The sequence below is a fragment of the Plectrocnemia conspersa genome, unplaced genomic scaffold, assembly GCF_051122295.1.
Source record: "Plectrocnemia conspersa isolate PC_06_02 unplaced genomic scaffold, ASM5112229v1 ptg000013l, whole genome shotgun sequence".
NCBI classification, from domain to species: domain Eukaryota; kingdom Metazoa; phylum Arthropoda; class Insecta; order Trichoptera; family Polycentropodidae; genus Plectrocnemia; species Plectrocnemia conspersa.
In genome coordinates this window covers 22909028-22925334 of record NW_028277177.1, presented here as the reverse complement: position 1 = coordinate 22925334, position 16307 = coordinate 22909028, and the positions used below count along the sequence as shown (strand labels likewise).

The 16307-nt window shown below is 28.9% G+C and overlaps 1 protein-coding gene across 3 annotated transcripts in view; it reads left to right on the top strand.

The window, feature by feature from the left end:
• Positions 1 to 16307, top strand: part of heph (polypyrimidine tract-binding protein 1 heph) — a 413796-nt gene that overhangs the window by 286268 nt on the left and 111221 nt on the right. Inside the window, exon 1 of one of the 3 annotated variants that reach the window (XM_088202337.1) lies at positions 10686 to 10736. The exons of the other annotated variants lie outside the window; for them this stretch is intronic. Within the exon in view, the coding sequence (XP_088058463.1) occupies positions 10734 to 10736 (3 nt within the window). The 5' untranslated portion in view covers positions 10686 to 10733. Of the gene's footprint in view, positions 1 to 10685; positions 10737 to 16307 lie in introns of those variants that run through there. 3 annotated transcript variants of the gene reach the window in all.

Below are 16307 nucleotides of genomic sequence, written 5' to 3'. Positions count from 1 at the left end.
GAACGGATTCAGCAGCCACACTCTACAGTCCGAAGCGTCGAAAGCATTCGACCGAAAGGAAAATTTTTATTCCGTCTGAACGCCGATATGATCACTCACCTCCAAAAATTACCTTTTTACATTTTTAAAATTAGGCGCAAACATGAGCGCTGAGAGTGAGTCTTAAAAAATCATAATAAAATAATATTAGCACAAATTAAGTAATTTACTCTTTCGTTAAATAATGTATGCAAAATAACATAATAACGAATTGTTTTAAGATTAAATTAATGTTTTATTCATAAAAATTATAACGCGCTTTCCTATTATTCTATGTAAACCTAGACAAAAAAATAATTTACCCATAATTCAATATTCCATAAGACAACAACAACAACGTATTTTTATATCTGGATAGTTTAAAACACATTTATTTTATTTATAATTTAAATAAATACTTTTAAAACATCCCTTGATTTAATTAATTAAGAGGTGAGCATGAAAACAACTTTCATGACTATTATAATATAAATTTTGCACCTGTTCTTTTTTTACGATAGTCTATATGATTAGTCACTGTTTCTTAACACTTCATGAAGTAATCAATCCCTAAACGCTTGTCCAAAAAATATTTTTTGAATGACTTGAGAATATGATGAACATATTCCTTTTTGTATAAATCATTTGATATACGTATTTTACAGTTAAAAAGTAAATCAAAATTGCCATAAAATTAAATACAAATTGAAAATCCTTCTGGCCTACTGTTCATATTTTAAAATATATTAATGAATTTTAATAATGCCCAAACATTTGAAAACTGTTTAATATATAAGAAAAATAAATATTTCTATGTATAATAGAAAATACTTTTTTCGTCATAAAACTATATTATGATTTTTATTCAAAATTATTTTTATAATTTATTTTATCTACATTTTCCGTTTTAATGATTTTCTATTTTTGTCCTATTTTTAGCAGTATATTAGGGTATTAAATAAATAATACAAAATTCATTAAACTAAACCATTTCAATCCTTCTTGTATTTTTATGAAATTTGGTTTAAAATCCATCTAAAAGCTTTTTTATATGTATATGAATCTTTTTCTTTCGTAAAATGAAATGGAGTTCTTAAATATTTTTCGTCCCATAAAACTATAATATTCTTCTTGCACAAAATTAGACTTTATTTAACTGTGCTTAAGATTTTTTTATTCTTTTTCATACTTATTTTAGCGATAATTTATTCCTTGTATTAAAAAGTTTTTAAATTAATTTAATAACACCTTACTCATTCAAATAAACCATTTTAATGGAATATTTATTTCAAATCCATATAAAAGCTTTTCTTGAAAATGATTCTTTCTCATTTATAAAATGAAATTTTTTCTTCTAGTCTACATTAATCCAACTATAATATTTTTTTAGTTTTCTGTTTTTAGGATTTTTTCTTAGTCCTATATATATATATTAAAGTAGTATTTTTTTTTATTCCTTGTACTAAAAAAGTAAAATAATAAGGCAATAAATATAGTTATTCATTGTTATTATTGTTAAGCAATATTTTCTTTAAATTCATCATAAAATACGGTTTCACAATATATTTCGTCTAGTTGACTTAAAACTATACATATTGTAATATTTTTTTCACATAAAAATAGACTTTATTTATTATACTATATCTACGTTTTCTGTTCTTAAGAATTTTTTCTAAGTGTTCATATATATCAGGGGTAGCCAAACTTTTTATCGCTACGGGAGACCTGCTTTTAAAATTATTAGCGGCGGTCTATTAACATCGTATGTGCTAAGTGATCACAAGAAAAGTAGTAATTTAAAGCCAAAAATAAGTTTAAATTTAAAATAAACATAGATATTATGATTATTTTACACAAACATATAAATAAAAAACGTGTTCTTCTATTTTATTTCTAGCGGGCGACTAGGTATAGTCACGCGGTCGACCGGTCGACCGCAGTTGACGCTATGGCCACCCATAATATATATGAACATTAAGAAAAAATGTTCTTTTATTCCATTAAAAAAAAAATATTTGGGCAATAAATATATTTATATCTCTTCCCTTGAACTTGAACATATTAATTATTTTTGTTTTATTAGTTTAAATTTGATCGTGAAGATTTTTTATATATAAATCTTCATAGCATATGTTACAATAATTTTCGTCTAATTGATATTAAATCCAACTATAATAAAAAAAAATTCTTGCACAAAATTAGACTTGCTCGTACCATATTTACGTTTTCTAATCTTTAGATTTGCTTAGTATTTTATATAGTAGTTAATTTTTATTTCGTGTATTAAAAAATGTAAAATATTAGGGCAATAAATATATTTTATATATATGTATATATCGTCCCTAAACTAAAATATTTTAATCCATCTTGTATTTTTTATTAAATATTTGCTTTAAATTCATCTCAAGCTTTTCTTTATACATACCAATGTATATGGATCATATTTCTTTTTATAATAAAATATGATTTTATAATATTTTTCGTTAAGCCGACATAAAACTATCTAACTATAAAATTCCTTCTGCACGAAATTATACTTTATCTACAATTTTTATTTTTTTTATTTTTACTGTATGTTTTTTTTCTAAAATATTCAGGTTAATATCGATTTTGATATTATTACTTTAAATATTTTACTAAATATATGTTTATTAAAGATGAAATTTAATGTTTGTAATATGTTAATTTTCCACTTCTGTAAAATAAATAATGAATTAACATTTTTTAAAACATGGAAAAATAATGATATTATATCAATTATTAGTTTTTAGTTTATTATGTTTTAACAAGTAATTTATTAGATCCAATTCATAATCTATTACTTTTATGACTTTTATAATCTGCAAATATAAAGAATTTTTTAATTTTTTACTTCATCCATAATATTATATTATATATATCTGCATGACCCCATGAGACGTAACTTATAGGTTTCTAATAAAGAAATAGTTTCTTAACAAGTTCCACATTAAATCTTCTTTTTATATCTATTGTTTCTATATTTTTTTTAATTTAGAAACATTTTAAGAATACTATTAAAACTTTTACGTGCAGTTTAAGGAAGCATATACTATATTTTTATAATTGAAACTCAAGTTCACTAATATACACTACGTAATTAGAAAAGAGGCAGTTGTTAGACTAAATAAGCGCTACAAAGTTATTGACCTTTTTGTCAAATTTATAGTCTGCCATGCAAATGCCATAAAATTAAGTTGAAACACCTTTTATAGATTACGAAAACTTATTCTTAAATATATTTTTTATTCATCAACTATTCAAACGGTCAAATTACAAAACCTCACTCCTAAATGTATTTTAATCCTTTCGTTCAACACCATCACAATCGAGATTTGGTTTACGTTCGCAGCTCTATAGTTGGCCAGTGTTTGTCTAATAAAGCTGACGAACGCTAGCATGCACACATACACTCGCATCTGAGGGGGGAAATAATACATACGTGCTGTTCGTTCGCCGAATATGTGTATGTGTGCGAGTCTAAATTAAGTCCGGCCATATGGAAAAACAAATTCCACGCGGCTGGGCAGAATTAATTTGCTATGAAAAAAGTATTCCCGTGGCCCGTAAACATCGATATTTCAGGCGTTCGACTGGTAGGAGCTTTTGCTCGACCGCGGAGGAGAGAGAACGAGCTTTTTGCGAGCTTTTGTGTAACGGGCCAGTGCGGCACGAATGGACCCAATGTCAGGGCGTCGCGTGTGATCATGTGCGGTTTTCCCCCGAGTTGTGCCTTGTTTTCCCGTGTCGGCTTTCGACGTTTGTCTAGTTAATTTTGCAAACACAATACTTTGCCTGTGTGTGACGTTTGAGCGGCGGAAGCACGTGGCGACAATTACTGCACGCGAATACACTACGTAATCATTCAATCATGTTTTTTTAAATTGATTATATATATAGATGGTATAAACGATTATAGCTGCCGTCTAGAAATATCGAGTACAATGGTTGTCTTGACACTTTGCGTGCAATCATATTATATTAAATAATATTGGATATAATTCTTTTTAATATATGCACATATTATATCATACACGTGTATGTACTTTTAATATAAAATAACTACTGAATATTTCGCATATTATTATTTAAAAATTTATTAGTCAATAGTAAGTCTTTAAAACATTTTTTTTTATTTCATCATATTTTCTAAAGCCAATCTTTGGACTCACAGAAAATTCAATTGATGTAAAATCGCTGTTTTTTCTTAGTAAATATGTTGAATTTTAGCAATAGATGTTTAATTATATTATTGGTACCTTATTGTTTTGTTAGTATTGTGAAATAAAGTCAATACTTTTTTTATTGCACGTTTTTTTTTCGCTTATACTAATTAAGAAAATTAAATTTATAGTTTTGCACTCCAATAGCATAATGATATTGAAATATACTATATTAGAATCCTTGTAAAAATATTTTAAAGTCATATTAAAACACAGGTAGCCATAAAACTAATTAATCAGTATTAATATTTTATCCAAATGTATTGGCAATTAACTAATTAGTTATATTTTCATATTTGGTATTATAATATAATTATTACCTTTATATTAGGTAATCCCGAAATATATGTTTTTATTACAATAAAAATCATTTATGTATGTTTGTTTTTATCTTTTTAATTAAAAATACTATTTTAATATCTATATCTTATATTTTGTATCATAATATATTAATTTAAATTATAATATAAATAGCATAAACGATAAAGGATAATATTCGAATCTTTGTGGGAATAATTTAACCACACATCGCTATAAATCTGATATATTTAGTATATATTTTAGTTAAATTGATTAAAATTTTACCGAAAGTTCAGAATTTGTATTAATATATTATGATACATCGTTTCGCAGTTATTTTTAATAAAAAATCTTCACACTAATTTTAGATTGTAATATAAATATATAGGCGTGTGGACAATCACATGTGCTATGTTATATAATATGTGTGAATATTATTTTATTATAAATTTCAATGAAAATTTTGGATGAGTGCCAAATATGTACATAGTATCTTCGTTTTTTAACGTTTATTTTTAATGAACATCTACCTTATCTGACAATTTTCGGCATATTTTAAGTTTCTTGATAATTGCTAAACATGTTGATAAAAGCAAGTCATATATGTTTTATATTGACATGCTTTGACGCAATAAGGAAATAATAGAGGTTATATTATATATTACACATATAAAGCGTATACAATGGTGGTTTACCGATATAATGTTTCATGACAAATAAAACATATTTAATGCTTACTTCTTCTCGTGGTTATAATATTCCCAAGTTCAATATTGTATTTGCAGGATTTATATTCTTACGTGTTATGTATTTTAACAACCCAAAAGGTGGTTTCGACTTTTTTTATTATATTGTATCGTCTTGGGACCAAATGGCTTTTCCATTAGGCGGCTGACCACAGAAAATAAATTTATAGCCGGGTTGTATGGAGGTGTTCGAAGAAAAATAAAACGATAGGTTTTAACATCGCCCGCCGTGTGTTCAACCTAAGATGCGGAATTGTGTGGAAATCTCGTAAATACACTTTATTCACCTGCACGTATACACACACATTTTTCTTACTCCCTTTTCCGTCATCAGCTTCCGGGAAATTACTACTTAACGGCGAGCAAAAGGAAATTGGCCCTCGTCCCTGTTCCACTTTGAGCTTTATTCCAATTTTTGTTCCCAATACTTTTTTCTTATTATTTTTATAAATATTATTGCATTTCGCTGCAAAATCGATTACATTATAATTTTATGCTCTTTATAGGATTAATGTACCGGAGCCGGACGATGCTATTTCGCACGAGCTCTATGCATTTTTAAAATTGTGTGTTTGTATGGAGCGAAAGCGGCTGACGATATTTATATTTAATGCTGTGAAACAAATTTCCATTAGCGAACGAAGGTAATCCTCTTATACGGCGGTAATTAAAATCTACGTGTAAATCGATTTGTTAATGTGGAAAAGAGTATTCAACCCGAAACTAACGTGTTTAATATTGTTTTTTAATTTTATTAATAGCAACGTTGAATGTGACTATTTGTTTATATAATATTATGAAATATAATATTAACACATATATACACACATTCTAAAAATCGTATTTAGTCCATATATTTATAGTAGAAACTAAGCTGGAAATTATTGGCTTCAAATGACGCGTTTTAGTGGGTTTAACTCAGTATTAACTTTGATTTATATTTTATCCTCCCATAATATATGTTTATATATATATATAAAATCTAATATGATATGATATAATGATATACAGGATGTATCTAAGTGGCATGAAAACCTATTTTTATATTTATTGAACTTTAAAGTTTTATCGCGAGTTATAAATCTTTCATGTCATCGTGCTCTTACTTTTTTGTGAGCATCTGACGTTTCTGCCACTCTTCATATTTGGAGACAAACTAATGAGCGAAGAGGAACTAAAGTTCCTTTCCAAAGATGAAGAGTAGCAGACTCTTCGAAACGACAGACACTTACGAAAAAGTAAGATCGTGATGATCCGTAGTTTATATTAAAAATATTTATATACACTGCTCTTTTTACGCATTAGATTAAGGAATACGTTTCATGATTTTCTAAGCTTAACAAATTTAAATACTTGGAATATAAATATAAAAAATAATTAAAAATTTTTCTTAAATACTTTTTCTTTCTATTTTTTTTTTAAAGTAACATTTTTGATTAGATATTTTAATTAAAATTATCATCATGGCTCAGCACGATTTTCGATTTGTGTGCTGATTTTTTCCTTTAATTCGGTAATCTGTGAATAAACTTTGTGATGATTTCCTAATATAATAATTATTTTTTTATGCAGTTTCTGGTATCTGGAAATACAATTCTTAAATTTAATGTTCGTTCAGAATTTGTGTCATTAGGAAGACATAATTTTCCAATTAACTGCATTTTGGAATTATATGTTTTCTGGTTCTTCGGCGATATCTAAAGTTATATAAATATTATGTTTATTAATTAGGGCAATATTAACAAGAAATTCGTTGATATTATTTAGGCTAAAGTTATCAAAACCTTCTCTACCGATTTCATTTAATAAATTTATTTTAGCGATAGCTAATAAAACATGATTTAAGCAGACCAAAATATAAAATATTTTCTTAAGGTCAGTTAGTGTTAATGCATCATTTTTAGTTTATCTACAATACATTAATTGATACTCCTAATGTCATTTTCTTTGAATTAGAAATTATACTTTAAAATATTGGCTGAATAATGCTTTTGATATTTTGTGAAAAAAAACACTATCTGCATATTTAGATGCTTTGATGCATTGTCGACAATCAATAAAACTTCAAAATCGAGAGCTTTTTGCTACATGTATCTTTCCACTACTAGTAAAAAACAAATTCTTGATCTATTTAGTAAATATATAATAAAAGCAGTTTCCCATGCCTTACAATAATAAAAAGACAACCAATTAAAACTTTAAAATAAACATTCTAGTCTTGTGATAATAAAATAGAAATATTATAGACAAGAATATTTTTTTTAAATGATTTGCATTAAATATAAACTGCATAACTTAAAAATCGCATGCAAATGATATGCATAAAAAGATCGCCTCTTAAGTAAAACACACAAGTCAGTAGATATTTTACTTTCTTTTGACTTTCCTGCACTGATGTGTTCCTAAATTAGAACTAAAAAATATACAGTAATTTAAAAAGTATGATAAAGGTAATATATTTATTTATTTTTAATAATCATAAATCGATTGTAATACCTACTTATATATTTTAAACTTAAATATATATTTAAAAGAAATAATAACGACTTGTTAAAACTGACATGTTAAATCAGGATCGAATTAGTAACCTTTTAAAAAAGTCTACTTATTCGATCTACTTATTTGGCATTTGATAACTACTATAAAAATATTATATCTTATGTTTTTTGCACATATATTATTTTTAAAAATAATGTTAGCTTATGATGGTATTAAATAAATGGTATTTAAAATGCTAATCTTTGCTTACTTAGATAGGAGTTAGTGTATTAGCAAATTGTAGTAATATATACAATAAATATATTATGATATAAATGGTTAAATATTATACAAAAATATTTATACAAAATATTTTTTCATTTTGAAAAAAAAAATATTTAGTGAAGGGATATTTTAGGATATTTTACATGATAAAAAATATATATAACATAATATTTAATATACCCCATCTCTATTCATTATATTTAGTGTTAAATGACGCATTTTATTTTAATTTAAAAATATTTTTTATATTCAAATTAATATTTTTATTAGAATAATGTTTTAATTTTGCATAGATATTGTTTTTATATTTTATATCAATAAAAATTATGTACGTTTTTTACAAACGTATAAGAAGCGCGATGATAAAAATCACATTTATTTAGAAAAATACTTAACATTGTTATGTAAACCGGTATATTGTAATCTTTGAAATAGCTTAAAAGGTTGCCTCTTCTCGCGTTTAGATTCAATCGCGCAAAACAAAATTTCGTTTGAGTGCGATTTTGTCGAAACAAACTAGATTTCACGAAATTTGTTATTTTATTATATCGCCGCTAATGTCGTCTCGCCCTACAGTAATAAGGACGTGTTTGTTTTTAAAAGGGCCGCAGTTAGACAAAATCGAATTAATCTTAACACAGCAGTGTGTGTGTGAAAAGGGGAGATGGTACAAACTGCTCGAAAATAATATCTGATATTCGTCTGGTTGTGTAGTCATTTTTAACCCCACCCGACAATTTTGACTAATGGCCTGTAGGGTCTCGTACATTCATACATACGTATATGTGTTTATTTCGCGAATTCCCTCCGAAAAGGGTGTTAAAACGCCCCGATATGGCCGTTGTTGTTAGCATTCACCGGTTCGCTGAAAACCCAAATATACCCGCGTCCCGAAATCCCTTATGAAAATTTGCATGAAAAGTGAATTTATTCATTTCGATACGTTCGCGTTTTTTTTCACTTATTCCTTCGCGTTGGCTTTCACGTGGTGCCTCTGTTGCGAAATTTTTACGGCCGCGTTAACGTGTTTACCAATGGATTTTCCGATAAATCGGATCATGGACGCTTTATGCGCCATGGGACTGTTGCGAAATTTCATCAGAGACACGTACTACTGTAACTAAAGCAATACCCACACGTCTTGCAAAATTCACTATACGAGATGAGCTCTCGTGTGCCGTAATGCAATCTTTCATAATGCATCTATTATTCAGAGGGATGAAAAGGTTTTGCTCACGCCGGAGTGTGTGTCATAAAAATCGAATATGGACTGTTATTATTGAATTGAAATATTTATTGCAATAACACCATTCGAGCTTACATAAAGGACAACGCGAGTTTTGGGAATGCTAAAAGTGCTCTTATAATTTTCAAAAGGACCCAGATCTGTACCCTGGATGTATGAAACACTTTATGTAAATTAACGTTTAAATGTATCATTATAAATGTATGTACATCAATTTTTCTTGTTTTTCAATTAAAAGTCGTGAAAGTGCTATTTGTATTGAACCTTCTTATATCATATATGCTTGACAGTTAAAGTATTCCTCTCTTAAAAAATGCCAAGAACTAACTAACAAAAAACTTAACTTAGTGATTTTAAGAACAGTTTAAATCTGGCAAATTTAACCCAAGCATTATTAAGTAGAGGGTCTGTGGTCAATGATTCAAAACAAAATAATCTTGAAAATTCTTGACAAAGATTGTGTTTTTTTAACAAAGAATGCGTTAGGGATCCATAGAACAAATTTATTTTCTGAATGTGCAAGATCCGGACTTTATATTAGATAAGCTTAAACATTCATAAATAACTTTCAACTTGATGGTGGATCACAATGCCCTTTTTATAAGCTAATTCTGATATTTTTCTTTCGAATTATTCTTTCAGTTTGTCTAGAAATATTTTGGAAAACCTAATCTAAATTTTGCTCTTAACAAAATAGAATTTTTAAAACAGTAAGGTCACTGATAAATATCGATGGTTCAACGAGTTAAATAAACTTTAATCGACCTACTTTTTTAGTATTTTAGTATTAAAATTAAGACTTACAATAATATCTTATGCATTAGTTGATCTAATTAATACATATTTAAGTTGTGCTCCATAATATATGTATATATATTAAAAAAATTACGCTCCTCTTTCTTCGTACATACGTAAATTAAAATTTATATTTTTTCCGAGTTAGTTAAAATAATTAATTAAAAAAACACTCAGTAGGCGTCCATTGAATACAAGACGAACGCCCAAACGCGCCGAGATGATTGATTAAGCTTTTATGTATTCTCTTTATTTTAAAAAGCAAATGACTACAGGAGACCGGGACTTTTTAATTTTACCCTGAATATTTAACGTCGCTAGGTGTGAATTTGCACCTTTTGGATTGAGAAAAAAACGGGAGCAAAGTCGGCGGCGAATATCCAGCGCGAGCTTTCGTAAAAGCTGTGCAAAATTCGTCCTTTGCGGGACATTAGCTAATTGCATCCGGTGAAAGCGAACTTTTCTTTATTAGCTTCCAAGGGTGGAAAACTGATTTTTATGTGTATAGAGATATAAATGTGTGTTTTTATTCAAATTCATTTATAAAATCTAATCTAGCTTTTTTTATTGTTTCAGGTACGTTCGACGGCGACTGAGCACGACGACATAGAGGGGCAAAATAATATGGTTTGCATTACATTAGATGAATATATTATTATTCTTTCGTTTTGTTGAATAGTTTAGATTTGCGGCTCGTGAACCCATTTCTCTATCCCTTACCTAAATTATACATTAGACGTGATATATTAATTATGTAATTGGTTCAAAACAAATTTGTGTCAAGCGATTTGTTGAATCTATATCTGGAATTCTAAATTTGGTGATGCCACTTTCTCTATTCTTTACAAGATAAAACCTAATCCTAGTTATCGCTTGAGCTGAAACTCAAATACGCTTATGACTTGAAGTGTATTTATCTCTTTGTTACAGACAACAAACTTGATGCGATCACGGTGAAATACCACGCTTGCGCTGTTACCGTCGTTGCATAGCAAATATTATTAGTTTTAAGATTACTCTGAATATCTACTGCATCGACGTTTCTACCTTCCGCATTAAAGTGGTTGCTATCCGTTCATCCAGCTGGATTATATGGGTTTATTGTCGCTGATACTTCACATAACAAGGCAGCTACGGGTAAAGGAAAATGTACAGAGCGCAGCCCCCCCGATGAAAGCTTGATCCGCTCGTAAAGTTCGCCTTTTGCTCTATTCTATACTCATAGCCATACAGACGCATCGTCTGTGTGTAGACACAGTCAATAAGCAGTTTATGTAGTGAATTAAAATATAATAAAAATATTAAATCGGCTAATAAGTGGCTTCTAACTATAATTAGCAGTTTTATTTATTATTATACATATATAATATTCACTTGAGAGAACATAGATGTCTTAAAAAACCTTCTTCTTCTTCCTTAATAACATTAGGTTTAGTACAGATTTTTAATTCGCAAAAGAAAATTATTTTATAATATTAAAGAAGTTTAATTAAAAATACGTATTATAGGGAATAATGCTAATATTTTTATTTTAAATGAGCTATAACATATTTGAACTTAACTTTCAATTAAAACATTACAAACACAAATTTACATAGCTAAGCTTCCATATCTCTAATTCAGTTTATGACGATCCTATTATTGTATATATTTTCTTTTGCAGAAAAAAAAATATAAGTTTATGATTTGCATTTAAAAATAAATAGTTCTTAAATTTTCGCAAACATTTATTAATCATTTTTAGTATCTCTAAATATTGGGATAAAACTTTTAGCATTGTCATATTTTTATTCGAATGGAAATTGGCATATGGTTTTGAGATTTTTTAATATTGCGACTAAATTTATCTTAAGAGTTTATTCTAGACCTTGGAGTATTAAATTACATCTTTAAATCACAGTTAAAAATATCGCAATTATTATTATTTTATAAAAACAATATAACGCATTTTTATAATACTTATATATTTTCTACATAAATAAGCAAAACCCATGAAGCAGTGTTTCTTAACCTTTTTAAAGATTTCTGTGCAGATAAAAAACTCTTTAGTGAACTCCAGTGGCTTACGAAATAAAAATTCTTTTAACATGTATTTTTCACTAATGCTCCATAACAAATAGCAATAAGTATCAGTTGACTAATAGCAATAAGTATAGTTAAATACTCTCTTTTAGAGGACTGGCTTTGATATATTTTACTACTTGCAGTAAAATATCATCACGGAAATCTTGAATGCGCGATCGAATCACATCTTTCTATAACGGAATATGCTGATTTTTCTTATTTTGTTGTTCAGAACTTAGAATAGAATTTCACAGATATTTCTCTTGGTAAGAAGCTTCTAACAAGGGTTTTGAATTTCTGCAACATAAAAATGAATGTACCGCTGGTGTAAAAACCTGTGCTTCTTAAAGTTCTGGATGTTAAAATACCTACAGCTTTATGACTTTGGTGGCTTTAAATTAAACTTTAAAATTATTTTTTCGTTGCATACAATTTTTGTTGTTGTATAATTGAATACATAAGCAACATACTCGTTTTTTTTACATAGCGAGGATTATTACGTCAATAAAAAAATATTTAGGAATCACTAATTATGTACATATTTTAGTAGAGTACTATTTACAAAGTATAATGCCTGCACTACACTATCTGGAAGTTGACCAAGGTTGGCCAAGGACGGAAAATATAGTGGATTATTTCGGTCGAGTTCGGTTCTCGGAAGTTGTCCGAGGTTACCGAGAACGGGAGGTAAAGTGGGGGTAATTCAGTCGACTTGGCCAGCTTCGAGCGCTTCCGAACATTGTCGGCCAACGGACCGAAGTCAAAGGAATCAAAATCGGAGCTGCTCTTTCGAACGCGAGTGGTGAGATACTTCCCCTTTCGCTCTCTCGCGTGTTAAGTGACAAGAGTGAGAGAGATAATGATATTGTTTTTCGCAAACTAAGATAGAACGAGTAACTCGGTTCAATTTCAGTATGCGCGTAGGCGTCCTATCATCAACACGCATGTCGAGCGCTGCAACGTGGTCAAGTGGCCAAGTAATAATACCACATGCTTATCGGCGACTTAAACATCTTACGACTCTTACTGACATCTTTGAATATTTTAGGGCACCAAAAGGGATTAATTATATTTTTGATAGTATATTCTTCTAACAGATATCGTTATTAAAATTTTTTTCATATAAAATTAAATAATTAAAAAATAGTTAGTGGTACTTGATTTTGTTAAAGAAAATCATTTCGAATATCCTTATGTATTTTCTTAGATAGGTTTATATAAATGTCACACCATAAAGAATTCTGATTTAGAATCGATGGCGACAAATTCTAGGATAGTCGCAAATGTAGTGTTCGTATTATGAAGTATCATTTTTATGCCTTATGCCATTTTGCAAAAGCCGACAAAGATTTTGCGTAAATTGAATATTTACGACCGAAAATTTTTCACTGATATTGTATTGGTTAGTGTCCACACAAACTTTTATAATTATCAGTAGCGTAATTTTAATAAAATGACAATTTAAAAATTGCGAGTATTTGGCACATTTTTCGATCGCGCGCAAATATGCCGGCTGTACGTGACAGAAGCCGCCGTTCGGACGGCATATGAAATTTGCGGCAGTGTGGTCGCTTATGGTCGACTTCAGTTGTAACTTCGGTTCGGACAACTTCCAGTAGTGCAGGCATAAGACAGTTAATTTTTTATTACAAATTAAAAAGTTAGAAGCTTTCGCACCTCAGGAATTACTTTCTTGTACCCCAAAGGCTGCACGCATCATATGTTTATAAACTTAGCCTTAAAGTGTTAAACGCAACAATTTTTTAAATAAATAATATATTATGATTACAATTTAACTAAATATAATTAAAATTGCAAACGTATTTGATATCCTCTGTTCTTGAAGATCAAAGGAAAATTATCAGTAATTTTGGAAACTAATTTCATAACAAAGTGAGCTTATAAACATTATTAAGAATATATTTTGAGTTATATTTCCGATTATTTAAATACTTTTAAGCCTTTACAAAATATGAATGTTTTTTTAAATTAATTTTCTTTGGTTTCCAGTCTTTCGAATGAGATCATTAAATGATCATCCAAGTATCATTACGCCGGTGGCTTTACAATGCCCGGGCTTTTATGAGTTTACAAGCAAAAGCTTTCTAATTGTCGGAACAATACGCTCGCCCTGGGCGCCAGCACATTAGGTCGCTCCAGGAGATGCAAACCGTTTGTAATCGCGCTCCCAACTAATATTACACCCAGTATTTGCTTTAATTAACTTTAATCTTCGGAAACAAATTTACACCGTCCGATAAACAGAAAAAGATTTCTAAAAGTCTTTCGCCGATATAAATCACGCGTTATCGGACTTGGTCACGCATAAATAACGGCAGCATCCAGATTTATGATTATTCATGAAGGTTTGTTCTTATCGTTATCTTTTGTATTTTTTATTTAGCCTGGTATTATAATAAATGTATACAGGCGCGATCTTTTCTTTTCAGTTCATTTTTTATAGGGAACAAAACGCTATTGTTGTTTGTGCTTTTTTCGTTATGTGAAATATATTACTCTTTCATAATCAATGTTTCGTAATGAATGACGGTAGCAAGTTTGCTTATAAATGATGAAAACATATTTTTAATATGCATATATAAAATATTTTTTATATTATAAGGATACAAGTATTTTTTTTGATTTTTAATGATTTATCGAAGAGGTATTGTTATCTGATAACTAGCTCGGTATCAGTTGATTTAACTTTACAGTGATCTTATACAAAAAATCAGTATGTTCTCAGCGCTTGAATTCGTGGCAATAATCTTGTTATGCAGAGTTTTAAGTTAATCGTGGAATAAATTAATTATTCTGTTTTAACTATATAATAATTTTATCTAAATTGATATAAGAGTAAATAGTTTTTTCTTACTATGTTTAAATAAATAATATAATTTTATAGAAATTGTATTAGTGATAATCACTGTGGTCTATAATTTTAAACATGGTTGATAATTTAAAATTGAAATATCTTTGTTCCTTACCAAAGATTTTGAAAAAATCCAGAAGGTCAAAAATACACAAAGCTAAAATATTTTCATTAATAATTTCACATTTTATAACATATTTCTTGTAGAGATTTATTTGAACAGGATATGTATAATCTTAATAACATAATATTATTCTTATTATCACAGAAACTGGAAAAGAGAAAATTCTGTTCATTTTTTATCTTTGCAATATTTTGTGCAGGGTTTGTATTTTTTTTTAATTTCAATAAGCGCCTCACAATATCTACATTGAACATTTTTATTATTTATTATGCCTTGCGAAAAAAACGTACACACACAAGACACGGAGGCTTTCTTTCTCCCGGCGCTCCTTTGAAAAATTGACAAAGGGTCCGAGCGATACGCCCTATTTTTATCGCGCTCGCCGTATTTTTTTACCTGTGATGTAATTTGTATCACTTAACCTGATAAAGTTTTCTTTTGTGTTGTCGCGGTGAAAAACTTTTCAATAAAGAAAATAGCGCTACGAACATGACATGTCATTGTCCGCGACGTTCGATATGTGACTTTGGCGAATGAAAAAGGTGGCGTATAAAAAAGTGGTAGTAGGAAAGTACCGAATCTCATTATTATATTGGATTCTGTGGGCAGCATCGCGCACCCCTGACCTTATTGTGTTATTGTGGACCCATTGTGGCGTTCCGTGTGTTTGCTTCGCTCCATAGTCGGAGGATAACACACGTTGGATATTGTGTTCCGGACTGGTTCGGGTTACCAAAACTCACTCTTCCACTTCCCTTGTTTGATTTGTATAGATTGCATTAATGTAAATTAATTTCCCGCTTGTGCGGTTTTCGGCCCCGGCAGCGTTACGGTTCATTACTTACACTATTCATCGGGCTTTTTACCCACCCCGCTTGTTGCTTTTTCATTATGACGAACTAATGGCATATATTTTATGCGTAATGGCACAATGTAATAGATGTATAGAGTTAAATTTATTTATTAATATCGTATCAAGTGATTCGAACAAACTTTCCTTCGGAAAATTCGACCTAACTTTACAATAATTTATGTGACAATATTTAGTTGTAAATATGAAAATTTATCATTAAATAACACAATAGAATCAATAAGTTTAAATATTGCCTTAAAGTAACAAATCTTTATCTTATAGTAA